Source organism: Convolutriloba macropyga, chromosome 4 (genome assembly GCF_964194025.1).
Source record: "Convolutriloba macropyga chromosome 4, txConMacr16.3, whole genome shotgun sequence".
In the NCBI taxonomy this organism is placed as follows: Eukaryota; Metazoa; Xenacoelomorpha; order Acoela; family Convolutidae; genus Convolutriloba; species Convolutriloba macropyga.
The window spans coordinates 8,586,210-8,599,692 of NC_134471.1; the positions used below are offsets into that span (position 1 = coordinate 8,586,210).

General features: G+C 40.5%; 1 protein-coding gene across 1 annotated transcript in view; it reads left to right on the top strand.

The window, feature by feature from the left end:
• Positions 1–262: 262 nt before the first annotated feature.
• The window catches only part of LOC142338245 (serine/threonine-protein phosphatase 6 catalytic subunit-like), an 81,398-nt gene continuing 68,177 nt past the window's right edge, over positions 263–13,483 (top strand). Inside the window, exon 1 of the mRNA XM_075387916.1 lies at positions 263–461. Coding sequence (XP_075244031.1) covers positions 268–461 — 194 coding nt within the window. The 5' untranslated portion in view covers positions 263–267. The remainder of the gene's footprint in view (positions 462–13,483) is intronic.

Below are 13,483 nucleotides of genomic sequence, written 5' to 3' on the forward strand. Positions count from 1 at the left end.
GCTGCCGTTATCATTGCCAAAAGATTTTTTAATGTTGTGTTTCATCGTTGCAATCTTGAGAGAACGGGGCTGCGGTTTCTCGAAAATATTAGTGTTAAAATGCTTGTGGTTTTCTTACATCTGAATGCTACTATGGTTAAATTTGAATTCATGAGTGAGTATCCTGAGGTAAGTTTTCATTCCGTTGAGACTATAAATTGTCCCGAAGGACATATATCTTTTTATCTCTGACACATTGCGTTGATTTTTCTATTTCAGATCTACGTAATGTCGTTTGACGTAGATAAATGGATCGAATTGGTGAAGGACTGTAAGTACATTCCAGAAAATGACTTCAAACATCTCTGTGAACAAGTTAGTGAAATATTCCTAGAGGAGTCTAACGTACAGTTTGTCTCTTCGCCTGTCACAGTGTGTGGTGATATCCATGGACAGTTTTACGATTTGGAAGAACTTTTCAGGTGAGATGCATTCAAAAGCTGTAATGAACTCATAAAGAACTTGACTTTTGAGCAGTCAGAACCATAATTTGAATATAGAACGTGCAAAATGAGGTAGACCAAGACAACACACCAAGACAATATGAATTGATGATTAACAACTTTAAGCAGAGTTATAGATGTAGTTGATGACATGGCGCCCAACGTTAGAAGGCACGAACCCTTGACTACAGCCTGCCAACTTTCGAAGCTAAGTCCAAAGCCATAGCACCCCCATCAATTTTTTCGAATATTGTTCTAACACCCCGCCGTTTTTTTTACGGACAGTACCCCCACCCAGGCAGTGGAGGTACCCCAGCCAAGTTTCGGTCTACCCAACCCACCCTCAGAGGTCAAACCCCGTGGTTTACGGACGGCACCCCCCACCCAGGGAGCGGAGGAATCCCAGCCAAGTTTCGGTCTACCCAACCCACCCTCAGAGGTCAAACCTCGTGGTTTACGGACGGCACCCCCCCACCCAGGGAGCGGAGGAATCCCAGCCAAGTTTCGGTCTACCCAAACCACCCTCAGAGGTCGAACCCCGTGGTTTACGGACGGCACCCCCAACCAGGGAGCGGAGGAATCCCAGCCAAGTTTCGGTCTACCGAACCCACCCTCAGCGGTCGAACCCCGTGGTTTACGGACAGCAACCCCCCAACCAGGGAGTGGAGGAATCCCAGCCAAGTTTCGGTCAAACCAACCCCCCCTCAGAGGTTGAACCCCGTGGTTTACGGACGGCACCCCCCACCCAGGGAGCGGAAGAACTCTAGCCAGCTTTCGGTCTACCAAGCCCACCCTCAGAGGTCAAACCCAGTGGTTTACGGACAACACCCCCAACTAGGGAGTAGAGGAACCCCAGCAAAGTTTTGGTCTACCCAACCCATCACCAGAGGTTAAACCCCGTAGTTTTTCGGACGACACCCCCAACCAGGCAGTGGAGGCGCCCCAACCAAAGTTGAGTCTACCCAAACCACCCTTCTCCGGTCACTCGGCAATTCCACCCGCAAGCGGCAATCCCCAGCCTAGTTTTTCCTGGCCAACCAGGATTCCCCACCAGCAGCTACCAACCTGTAGCAGCATTCTGCAGCAGTTTTTCCTGGCTAACCAGGTTTCTCAGCAGCAGCAAGCAACGACAAGCGTCTTTCCCCAGCCCAGTGTTCCTGGCCAACCAGGATTCCCCACCAGCATCTACCAACCTGCAACAGCATTCTGCAGCAGTTTTTCCTGGCTAACCAGGTTTCTCAGCAGCAGCAAGCAACGACAAGCGTCTTTCCCCAGCCTAGTTTTTCCTGGCCAACCAGGATTCCCCACCAGCATCTACCAACCTGCAACAGCATTCTGCAGAAGTTTTTCCTGGCTAACCAGGTTTCTCAGCAGCAGCAAGCAACGACAAGCGTCTTTCCCCAGCTAGTTTTTCCTGGCCAACCAGGATTCCCCACCAGCATCTACCAAGCAGCAGCAGCAATCTGACGAAATTTTCCTGGCTAACCAGGGTTCCCAGCAGCATCAAGCAAGAACAAGCGTTATTCCCCAGCCTAGTTTTTCCTGGCCAACCAGGATTCCCCAGCAGCAGCTACCAACCATCAGCAGCAATCTACAGAAGTTTTCCTGGCTAACAGGGGTTCCCAGCAGCAGTAAGCAACTACAAGCGTCTTTCCCCAGCCTTTTTTTCCTGGCCAACCAGGATTCCCCATCAGCAGCTACAAACCAACAGCAGCTTTGTGCAGCAGTTTTACTGGAGAACCAGGGTTCCCAGCAGCAGAAAGCAACGGCAAGCGTCATTCCCCAGCCTTGTTTTCCTGGCCAACCAGCAGCCACCAGCCAAGTGCAGCATTCTGCAGCAGCTTTCCTGGCTAACTAGGATTTCCAACAGCAGCAACCCAAATCCACTTCACCTGAGCACTCAGAATCTTTCCTCTACATCATAACTCACTTATTGTCTCGACGTCCACTGATTGTATGTGACATGCGATATCATCTTTTCAAGTCTTCGAAAACGAAGTTCATATTGATCACAGATTCGCAGGGAAGACATTTCGAATCTGGAAACCTGAATATATTATCTCTTCCCGGCGCAACCATCAAAGACGTATATCACTTTGTTCTCCCTATCAATCAGTACTGTAAAATTATACTGTTTATTGGCGGTAACGACTTGTATAACGGCTGCAAACCTTCAGACAAAACACCAATTGACATCGCAAATCAGTTGATTGAACTCGCAAATTTTTTGACCGAAAGAACCAAAGAAGTATACCTCATAGGAATACCAGAACGAAACGAAAACAAACAGCGATCAGCAGCCGTTAACGAAATCCTCGAGAAAGTGTCCCACAGAACTCGTAGTCACAAACCCTCAGTCAACTGGAAATATAGAGGAATCAGTCAGCATATATCAGGCGCTAAACACTTCAATCCTAAAGATCATCTTCACCTTAACGAATGTGGTCGCTCAAACCTTCACCACCTTATCAAACAAAAGATTCTGTACAAGGATTATAACTTAATGTTGAATAACAGTGGTCACAGCAAAATTTACGAGTGTAAACGGAATTCATGTACGTGCATCTGCTCAACCTGGTAGTTTCTACTTCAACTTAAATTTCACAAATCCTCTTTACCTTAAATGTTCACCAGGCTCTGTGAGTAGCCTCTTGAACTACTTGTGAGATAACAGATTACTTCCGAAAACATCTCTACTAGCTGTCCCCATGTTCCGTGAGGTGCCATTGGTCAGCTGGTAGAGACAGCATTGTCTTCTAACTGTCCCCAGGTTTCGTGAGGTGCCACCGGTCAGTTAGCAAGACAAATCTCCCCAAGTCAAAAGACCTCTTACAAATTCAACGTAGTAATTCGGATTTCTTGTGACCAAATACCAACATCAAATCGTCCACAAGAAATTACAATAGACCAACACAGCCTCAATTCTTTTGAGCATACGTAAAAAGATAAAACTTTACCTACAGAGTTCTATAAAGAAAAGTTCACCATGCCTGCCGAAACCGTTGAAAGTCAGCGTAGTTTTCACAAATATTGCGTTTCGAGCATAAACGATCTGATCGAAGACCTTTCAACTGATGAGAATCTGCCATACGACGAGTTCATAGAAGGAGAAAAGGAAGTTCAGCAGTTGCTATCTGAGCTAGAAAAGACTAATGAGTTTCTCCTACTCAATCTAGACGAATCAGAACATTGTCAGTTTTTAGATGAGACACTAGCAGTTAAACGCGACTCCCGCAGAAAACTTAACTTGGTTCGGAGAAAATTAAAAGTCAGTTCTGAGCTTGTCAACAATTCAACGGATACACAAACAAGATTACCAACAAACCTCCAACAACAAACACTACAAAACGAATCGGAACACAGAGAGATTCGGCAGGAAAATTTATCAGCTTCAACAGGTATAACACTTAGTTCCAATCAACCGGCAACGTTTCAAAATACAGAAACATCAAACTTTTCCTTCCATGCATCAGCCACAAGAAATTTGTTTGATCAAACTACGTTTCCACAACATCAAGCCTCATTTGGTCTAGCAAATTGTCAGGATCACACTCATAGGCAACAATTTATCACTACCCCGATCTCATCAGGAACTCTCCCGACACTAAAACTTGACACCTTTAATGGCAATCCCCTCACTTGGACAGATTGGATGCAGTTATTCGAGTCTGTCATTGACTCGAGGCCACTTAGCACTACAGAAAAGATGACGCACTTACAATCACTTCTCACTGGACAAGCAAAGAGTTTAGTTAAAGGCTACGGTTGCAATGGTCAACGCTATCACCAAGCTCTAGCCGACCTGAAGAAAAAGTATGGCAAGTCTAGCGTCATCGTAAATGCGTACTTAGAAAAACTTGCATCGTTTTCGAGCCCGTCAGCCCAGCGACCGAAAAGTTTTGACAATTTTAGTATATTTATAAACGACTTGGTGAATACTTTTACACGCCTGGAATACGAACACGACCTCAAATCAACGATGAATACCCAAGTTGCAATACAGAAATTACCTTATAGCCAACTAGTTGACTGGAGCAAACATTGTGCACAACATCAGATTGAATCTCCCTCCTTAGAGCAGTTCGCCGAATGGCTCTCTTTGACTGCTCAAACCTTCGAGAATTTAGAACCTTTTTCTCGAAACAAGCTGGGCAAAAATGACTCATCAAATCCGCGGAGCAATCGTTCACAATATGGGAACAATCACCCTAGATATGATCAAAACCAAATTCAAGGAACATCAAGATATGTATCCACGCAAGACAAGATTTCCGACATGCAGACAACTTCAAAATTTAACAAAGAACGTAGTCAACATCAAAGGCAGTTCAAGAGTTCTAGAAATCAGCAGCAACAATTAGAAGACCAAAACGTTCCTCAAACCAGCAGAGCTTCAAAGTGTCTGTTCGAGGACGGTAACCACAGAATATACATGTGCGAAAAATTCAAAAACATGTCCGTTAAGCAGCGTAGGGACGCCATCTATCAACTCAAAGCCTGTTTCAATTGCCTGAAAATGGGTCACTCTTCAAAGGAGTGCCCTTCTACGCAGAGTTGCAGAAGTTGTAACAAACGTCATCATACACACTTACACGATGAGTCTAGCCAGTCAGCGAACTCAACACATTGCAGTACCGCTGGATCATCAGAACGTCCTGCACTCCTTCATATACTCCCCGTAACACTCTCAAGGGATGGTAAGTCAGTAAACACGTACGCCTTTCTGGACAATGGAAGCGTCGTATCAATGATGTTAACGAAAACTGCTTCCGCTCTTGGAATCGTTCTTGACGAAAAAACCCAACACACAGAATTGCACAAAGGAATCCATGGAACAAAAAGTGTGTCATTCAACAACGTTAACCGTTCGATTAAAGGAATGAGTTCTAATCAAACTTTTGATATAGAAGACGTTCAGGTTTCGGCCGACATAGAATTTCCCCAATATAATTTAGAATGGATTCGAAAAGTGTGTCAGGAATTTGATCACTTGAAACATATTTCATACCCCGACGTTGACATCAATCAAATCTCTATTTTGATTGGATGCGACAATTTTGATCTCATTGCACCTAGAGAGATTCACTATGGTCCTCCAAATACCGCAAGAGCTATTCAAACAGAACTTGGATGGACTGCGTCAGGGAAAACTGATCTGCCTTCAGCAGTAACATGCCAGTCTCAAATTGTCAAAAGTGAGTCTACAGAGTGCTGCGAAATTGACGACACTCTGTATAACGAAGTACTCAACTGGTACAAAGTTGAAAACTTGCCGTCCAATAAAGTCGTCACAAAATCAGAGACCGATAAACGCGCATCAGACATTTTGAAATCTACTGTAGAGTTCAAGGAAGGACTATACCATGTTGGGCTTTTATGGAAAAACGAACCCGACCTGCCAAATAACTTCACTTTAGCCTTCAAACAACTCAACGCCCTAGTTAAGCGACTAGAAAGAGACCCGGAATTGTTAGAGAAATACACGAAAACAATCGACGAAGATCTGAAAAAGAATTACATTGAAGAGGTTCCCTTAGATAAAACGACTCCAAACATTTGGCACATTCCGCATCACCCTGTCATAAACCCTAACAAAGCAAAAATAAGAAAAGTTTTGAACGCAGCATCAAAATATCATGGTGTATCATTAAATAACCAACTCATGCCAGGGCCTGACTTGATGCAGAACTTGACCGGTGTTATCTGCAGGTTCAGGCAGAAAAAAGTTGCGATATCTGCTGACATTGAAGGCATGTTTATGCAAGTAGGTGTTCGACCACAGGACCAAAAGTTTTTAAGATTTCTGTGGAAGAAAGGCGAAAAGATAATTTGCTTCCAATTTAGAAGGCACGTTTTTGGAGCAAGGTGTTCACCGACATGTTGTAACTTCGCCTTGCGACGAACAGCGGAGGACAACTGTCAGCAGTACCCTTCAGCAGCCAAGGCAGTCTTACGTTCCTTTTACATGGATGACCTGTATCACGCAACAGACACAGTCGAAGAAGCAATTTCTATTTCAAAAGATCTGAAAAATTTACTTTTGCTAGGTGGTTTCAATTTAACCAAGTGGTCCTCCAACTCACTTGAAACAATGAAGTCAATCCCTAAAGAAGACCAGAATCCTAACGATACAAAGGAGTCTACCATTCTACCGCCTATTCCAAAATTCGGAGAAAAAGACGAACAGCCATCATCAACTGATACCGAGAGAGTATTAGGAATACAGTGGTCTGTGTCTAGAGACTCTTTCGTTATAAACAGCAAAACATTTAAAAAAGTGGATCTAGAGAACCCCACCCAAAGAAAGATTTTGAAGAGTGTTTCATCCATCTATGACCCAATTGGGTTTATTGCGCCCTTCACAGTGCGGTTAAGAACAATCATGCAGGACGTCTGGCGTTTAGGAAAACAATGGGACAACCTGTTACCTACCAGTTTTGATGCAACCCTGAAGTCTCTTATGACAGAAATCAGAAACATTTCCAGCATCGAAATACCACGATTTCTGTTCGAGGAGAAAAAGACACCTAAAGAATCAACTCCTCATATCTTTTGCGACGCTTCTCTAACAGCAATGTGTGCCGTAGCATATTTAAAAACAGAATATACAGATTCAACTTGTTCAATCAATTTTATAATGGGAAAAGCAAAAGTTGCCCCGATTCGACAGCAAAGCATACCTAAACTAGAACAGGCAGCAGCTGTTATCGGAGTCCGGCTAGCCTTCTTCATAAAGCAACAGCTCGATGTAACAATTAGCAAAACGACATTTTGGTCGGATAGCGCAACCACACTACAATGGATTTACAACTCCAAAGAGAGACACAAAATGTATGTAGCAAACAGAGTTGCAGAAATTCTTGAAACAACTTCACCATCAGACTGGCGTCATGTTCCAGGTGTCTTGAATCCAGCTGACGACGGAACAAGAGGGTTGAAATTAAACGAGTTCAAACCGGATTGTCGTTGGTTTAACGGGCCACTTTTCTTGAAACATGACCCAACAAATTGGCCTCCGACAAAAGTGCCAAATTACCCTTTAGCAGCTTCAATGGCTTCTCAAGGGAAAACCAGCCACTCATTGACCCAAAACGGTTCTCAAGCTTTGAAAAACTTAAACGCGTTCTCGCATTTGTAATTTTGTTTATCAGCAACCTCAAAACTACAACGAAGAATTTCCACTTGACCATAAAAACGGTCAATATGAGCAAAACTTATCTACTTAGGCAATCTCAAGAACTCTCATTTGAGGAAGAGCTAGATTGTCTTCGCAAAGACCAAACCGTTCCAGCACACTCAAAAATAAAAAATTTCTTGCCCTTCATTTCCGACGACGGAGTTATAAGAGCTAATGGACGTCTTGCCAATGCAAATCAACAGGAAGAAAACTTACAAACCCCAGTAATCCTAAGTGGCAAAGAACATATAACTTTTCTAATGCTTAGAGATATTCACAACCACAATGGACATACAGGACTCGATCATTGCCGTTTCATTGTTCAACAGTCCTTTATTGTAATCAGCCTTCGCTCCACCTTACGAACAATAATCAACCGATGTTTCGATTGCCGTCGACAAAAAGCAGTAGCGTTGCAACCTCAAATGGCACCCCTGCCAGACTTTAGAATTCCAAATACTGAAAACTTTATTTTTCAAAATACGGGTGTAGATTTCTTTGGTCCTTTCGCTATAAAGGCCAGCGACAACTTGTATCCAAAACGATACGCTTGCATCTTCACTTGCCTTACCACAAGAGCCGTTCATCTAGAACCAGCTTACCATTTAAGCACTGATTCCTTTATTCAAGCGATACTGAGGTTTACTGCCCGTCGAGGAAACCCTCACCTCATTGTCTCTGATAATGGTAGAAATTTCGTTGGCGCTTCTCGTGAACTCATTACAAAAGTAAACCAATTCGACCACCAGGAAATCAGTGACCGATTACTCAAAGAGACCATCGAATGGAAGTTCATCCCACCATACGCATCCCACTTCGGAGGAGCATGGGAAAGACTCGTGCAGTCCTCAAAACGAATTCTCTACTCAGTGATTCGCTCTCAAATGTTGACCGAAGAAACATTTCACTCGTTCCTAACTCAAGTCGAAGAAATCCTGAACAGCAGGCCTTTGACTTACGTCCCAGACAACGGTTTGTCTTATCAACCAATCACGCCTAATCATTTCCTTATCGGTCGACCTCACAAACGTTTGCCGTCAATACTGTCAATCACTAAAGATTACAACAAGGACTGGAAAAGATGTATTACCCTTTCACATCAATTTTGGACACGACTCCTGCGCGAGTTCATACCCACAATGGCTAGGAGACCCAAATGGATAAAAGATCAGAAGCCTGTCGAAGTTGGTAGCCTTGTTTGGATATTGGAAGACATGACTCCACGAGGTATTTGGCCCGTCGGTAATGTGGAAAAATTGTCTCACAGCAATGATGGAAAAGTTAGATCATGCGAAATCAGAACTGGGTTCGGGAAACAAACAAGACCAGTAAACAAATTGGCACTAGTAATTGACGACTAGGAAACGGATCACAACGTCGAAACAGGACACAAATTTAATGAACAGTAACCACATTCACAACTTTTAACAAACCATTAACCTTTTAGGTTTTGACTACAACGCCAAAACGAGGGGGACTGTAATGAACTCATAAAGAACTTGACTTTTGAGCAGTCAGAACCATAATTTGAATATAGAACGTGCAAAATGAGGTAGACCAAGACAACACACCAAGACAATATGAATTGATGATTAACAACTTTAAGCAGAGTTATAGATGTAGTTGATGACAAAAGCGTATTTGCTCCTCGCTAGAAAGTCAGTTGATTAAATGAATTTGGGTTGTCAATAACCGACCGCAGCTATTGTTTTGACAGAGCGCTATTGTTTTGGCGCTCTCCTGTTTTACGACTTCCGCGATTAGGCTGCTGATTTTCTCGATCAGTATTTTTATTGAATGCATTCTAAACAGGAAATGTAGCACGATTTTAGGTTAAACCATTGAAAAATTGGAAGAGTAGAGAGACGAGAGTGATTTTCTGTTCATACCTTATTTTTGAATGAGAAGAAGAAAAGTAGGCATGATTTTCTCAGCGAGAATGGTTTCTGCATGCAACATGACATAGTAAACTGCCTCTTTGAAGGTTGTTTTTAGTAACGTTCAGCTTCCCCCTTAATCTTTCATTTTATATATGGATAGAATCGAAATCGATAGAACTTTAGTTGCTCGAAATTCTAGAAAATTGAGAAAGTTACCCATATAATCCAGATAGAATTTTGCCAGTTTTCCCTAAGAAACAGAAAGGTGATCGGAGCCGCATGTAAAATGCGTTCAACTTGATAATAAAACTTTGAAACTTGAAATGGAAAAATTTTAAAACTTTGGAGGCATGATCAAGTTCAACACATTTTTTACTGCTTTTTACGGAAACCTGTTAAACTTTATTTGATTATTCTTTGCAACTATTTTGTCCATTTTTCTAGAATTTAAAGCAATTAAAATTCCATTTATCGATGTCAATTTCAGGGAATTAAAATTGGATTGCTATTGAAAATGCCCATGAAAAAAATGCAGTAAACTCTGTAGTTTTGCTATTTAAACGTTTATTTTCGGTATGGTAGAATGGGTTTCGGTATGGTAGAATATTGCTTTTCAAGTTGATGCACAGATATTTTGTTTAAATTTAAAACCTGTATAAGTCCGGTGCAAGGCAGTTGAAAAAAAATATTTGTCTTTGAAAAATGTATTATTTACCATGTTTTCTTGACTTTTTGATTGACTTCTTGCATGCGCCACGTTCTAAACTGTCTCATTGATAGGTTTAAGCGGCTGAACTCAATTGGTGGCAGTTTATTTCTAAAAGTGAACTGAAAAGTTAGATTTTTGACTCTAATTTGAACTACTGTTTTGCGCATCGCACAGAAAAAGAAGAAACGTTTTAGTATAGATCAAAGTTTAATTTTGATTCATTAAAAATAATTTGGAAAAAGTGAACACTTTGAATTTTGAAGGAAAATGTAAATTAGAGAAACATCGCTGAGGAGAGATTTTTTGAGTAGATTGATTGGTGGTTATGCAAAATTTTGTTTCAGAATGTAAGTAAACTACATGTCTCTAGAACTGAAAAATTTACTAATTGTACGCCTGAAACTGTTTGAGCAAAATTTATTTTTCTGGAAGAAATTGAAACTACTTGTTTCGCTGGCTGCTTTATCTTGTATCAGTAATCAACTTTCAATATGATCTTCACTGGATATCAAGATGTTGATTCGGCTGAAAGTGCGTAAACATTTTCGGTTTATGTACCTTGCTTTCAAAATGACTTTTCCTCTCAATTTTATTTTTGCTCTTCAATTAGTGGACTTGAAGTCAGTTGCAGGACCTAGTTTTAAATGAATTAAATACATCAGTGCATGTAGTACAGAACGATTGTTTTCCTTATCTTAGGTCTCTACGTTTCAGTAGTATTTGGAGGTTTATTATCGACAAAGATAGCGCGTCTTTTTTTGGCAGTCTGCAAGCTATGTTTATTTTTCTAATTTTTTACGAACCGTAAAACTGTTGAAATCAGGACGAAAAGAGCAAACGTGCAATAATTTTATGAGAAACAAGGCCGAATAATTCTTGAGCATCATTTTCCTAGATTTATTTTTTAAAACATGTATCCTGTTTATTTTTAAAAACAATGTTTTATCTGTATAAATAGGGGAATCAGGAAAAACGAGAGAAAAAGGTTTAGAAAATTGATCGCAATTCTCTTTGTCCCACTTTTCTGTTTTTATTCTTCGAAATCCTACTAATTGGTCATCTTCTTTGACTGAGAACGATGCGAAAATTTCTCTATATTTTTGAACTGTTTCGAATTTCAGATCAGAACTTGCTGGCAAATTTGCATTTATATAAAAGCGTTCAAACATTGTTTCTAAAACTTTTTCTCAGATTTTATTGCGTATTTGTCATCTCTGGTTCTCAGAACATCATTATATTTTCCTAGAAGAGTAAATCTCTCGAAGTTTTTTCTCCCGAGTCCCATGTGGTCCTGATGCAACTAATTCTATTGTGACGTGGAACGCATTTCTGTCTTAAATTTCTTGAAATAATATCTAGCAATCTTGTCACTGGTATTTGACAATCGAAAATACTTTACTTTTGACTTAACTTTTTCCATATCTCGGACAAAATATACAAAGATACGGATTTTGCACTTCAAAAGACGAAAAAATGCACTTCTCCGAATTTAACATTGCTGTGCAGAGTTAAAATTTAAGCAAAGTTTCTTAAATCCTTTGAAGAACTGGCACGCTCCCTTTTCTTTGTATAAATGATTTGCTTTATCGAATCAGTGGATTTTCACATATAAAATTCAATGGTTAAATGCAAATGCATGAAAAGTGCAATCTTCCAAATAATATGGTGGCCTTTCTGAGGCTGAATTTTTTTTGAAAATTGAAATTCAAGCGCTGTTCTCGTTTCTCGGGATAATTGATGGATTTCATGGTTTCTCAGCTTTTGGAATTGTTCATATAGAGCTCGTTCATATAGAGCAAGTATTGAATAAGGATGAGTTTCTGTTTGCAAAATGCTATATTATACTGGAGTATTTTCATAGTCATTTTTTTTAAATTAGTGGATTATTATAAATAGCTGTGGTAGCGATCTATTATTGACCTACTCTTTTTTTTCGACTCATAGAGGGGCCTTGAGTTCGTTTTAACGGAAGTACTATTCATTCATGCGGCTTTTGGACCTAAAGTTGAACACGAGTAAATTGCCATAATTTTTTTTATAGGAAATTTTTTTGTTCATTTGTTTAGTTGATTGAATAAATGACTTTTTGACTTTGACGCGAAGTGCATAAACAATGAACTGACTGGCTTTCTCCGTTTTCGTCCGTTTGGCAACTTTTTAAGTTAGTAGTTTGGATTTTCTTGTAGAAATAATTCTCTGTAGCTGCTTTATTACCTACCCTTCGAAGTGTATCAAAAATTGTTTTTAAAAACCTAATAATGCACGTCAAGAGGAGATTCATCTCTTCATTCTTAATTGTTAATTTTTGCTTTCTTCTCTATAATCTTAGTTCATCTCAAACAAAGTTTTATTATTTATTTTGGTGCTGCGGACTTTTTATGTGATTTTTTTTAAGTTCTCTTAGACTACCGGCCTATTAGTCTCTAATTATGTGACCCATCGAAGCAGTTTAAGAGACATAATTTCATGATATAAGGAGTGGTCCTCAAATTTTGACCCATCCACTTCAACGCCCCCTCCCACACCCCACTACACAGCAATCAACTAGTTTCTCCAAAAAGTCGACTCACCCGCACTCACCACGCCCCTCCTGCTCCCCTCATTGCCTCATGATCAATCCAACCACCTGATATGAGCTTAAGCTGACTTCCCTAAGCCGCGCAGATTGTTACTGACGAAGCCAACTGCTCAACAGTCGGTAGAGAGCAATTCATCTGACGATAGTTGGTTGTTTTTTAATAGCCGCCCTCATCTTCTCAGCCGGCTATTATAGCGCTCCTATTTTTACAATCCAAGAATTGGATTGTATTGGTGCTCTGTCTTTTTTGTAAGATCTTTTCACACCTTTTTTCATGACTTTGAGCTTTCAAAACGGAATAAACAGGTAAAGCTCAGCAGGCATCAAGTTTCATTAGTGGTCCTTAGCCGCGTTTATTAGTTCTCCAAGTACTTATAGTGCTGAAGCTACTGGGAAGGCCGTAATTTAAGGTCAACAGGTCATTTTCAGAAGTTTTTGAGCCCAAAATGTTTCAATTTCTTCGTCTTTTTTTCGGATTTTTTGTTGGAGCAGTCTGAAATTGAGGTTTGTAAAAGTTGGTAAAGGTATTTTGCATGACCTAATTACTTTTTATGGCCATTTTTAGAGCTGTATGTACTGCTACACCAAACATAAACACGGTAATTTAATCTAATTTTTAAAATTTAAGTTTTTGAATTTTTTTTGTTGTTTCAGCTC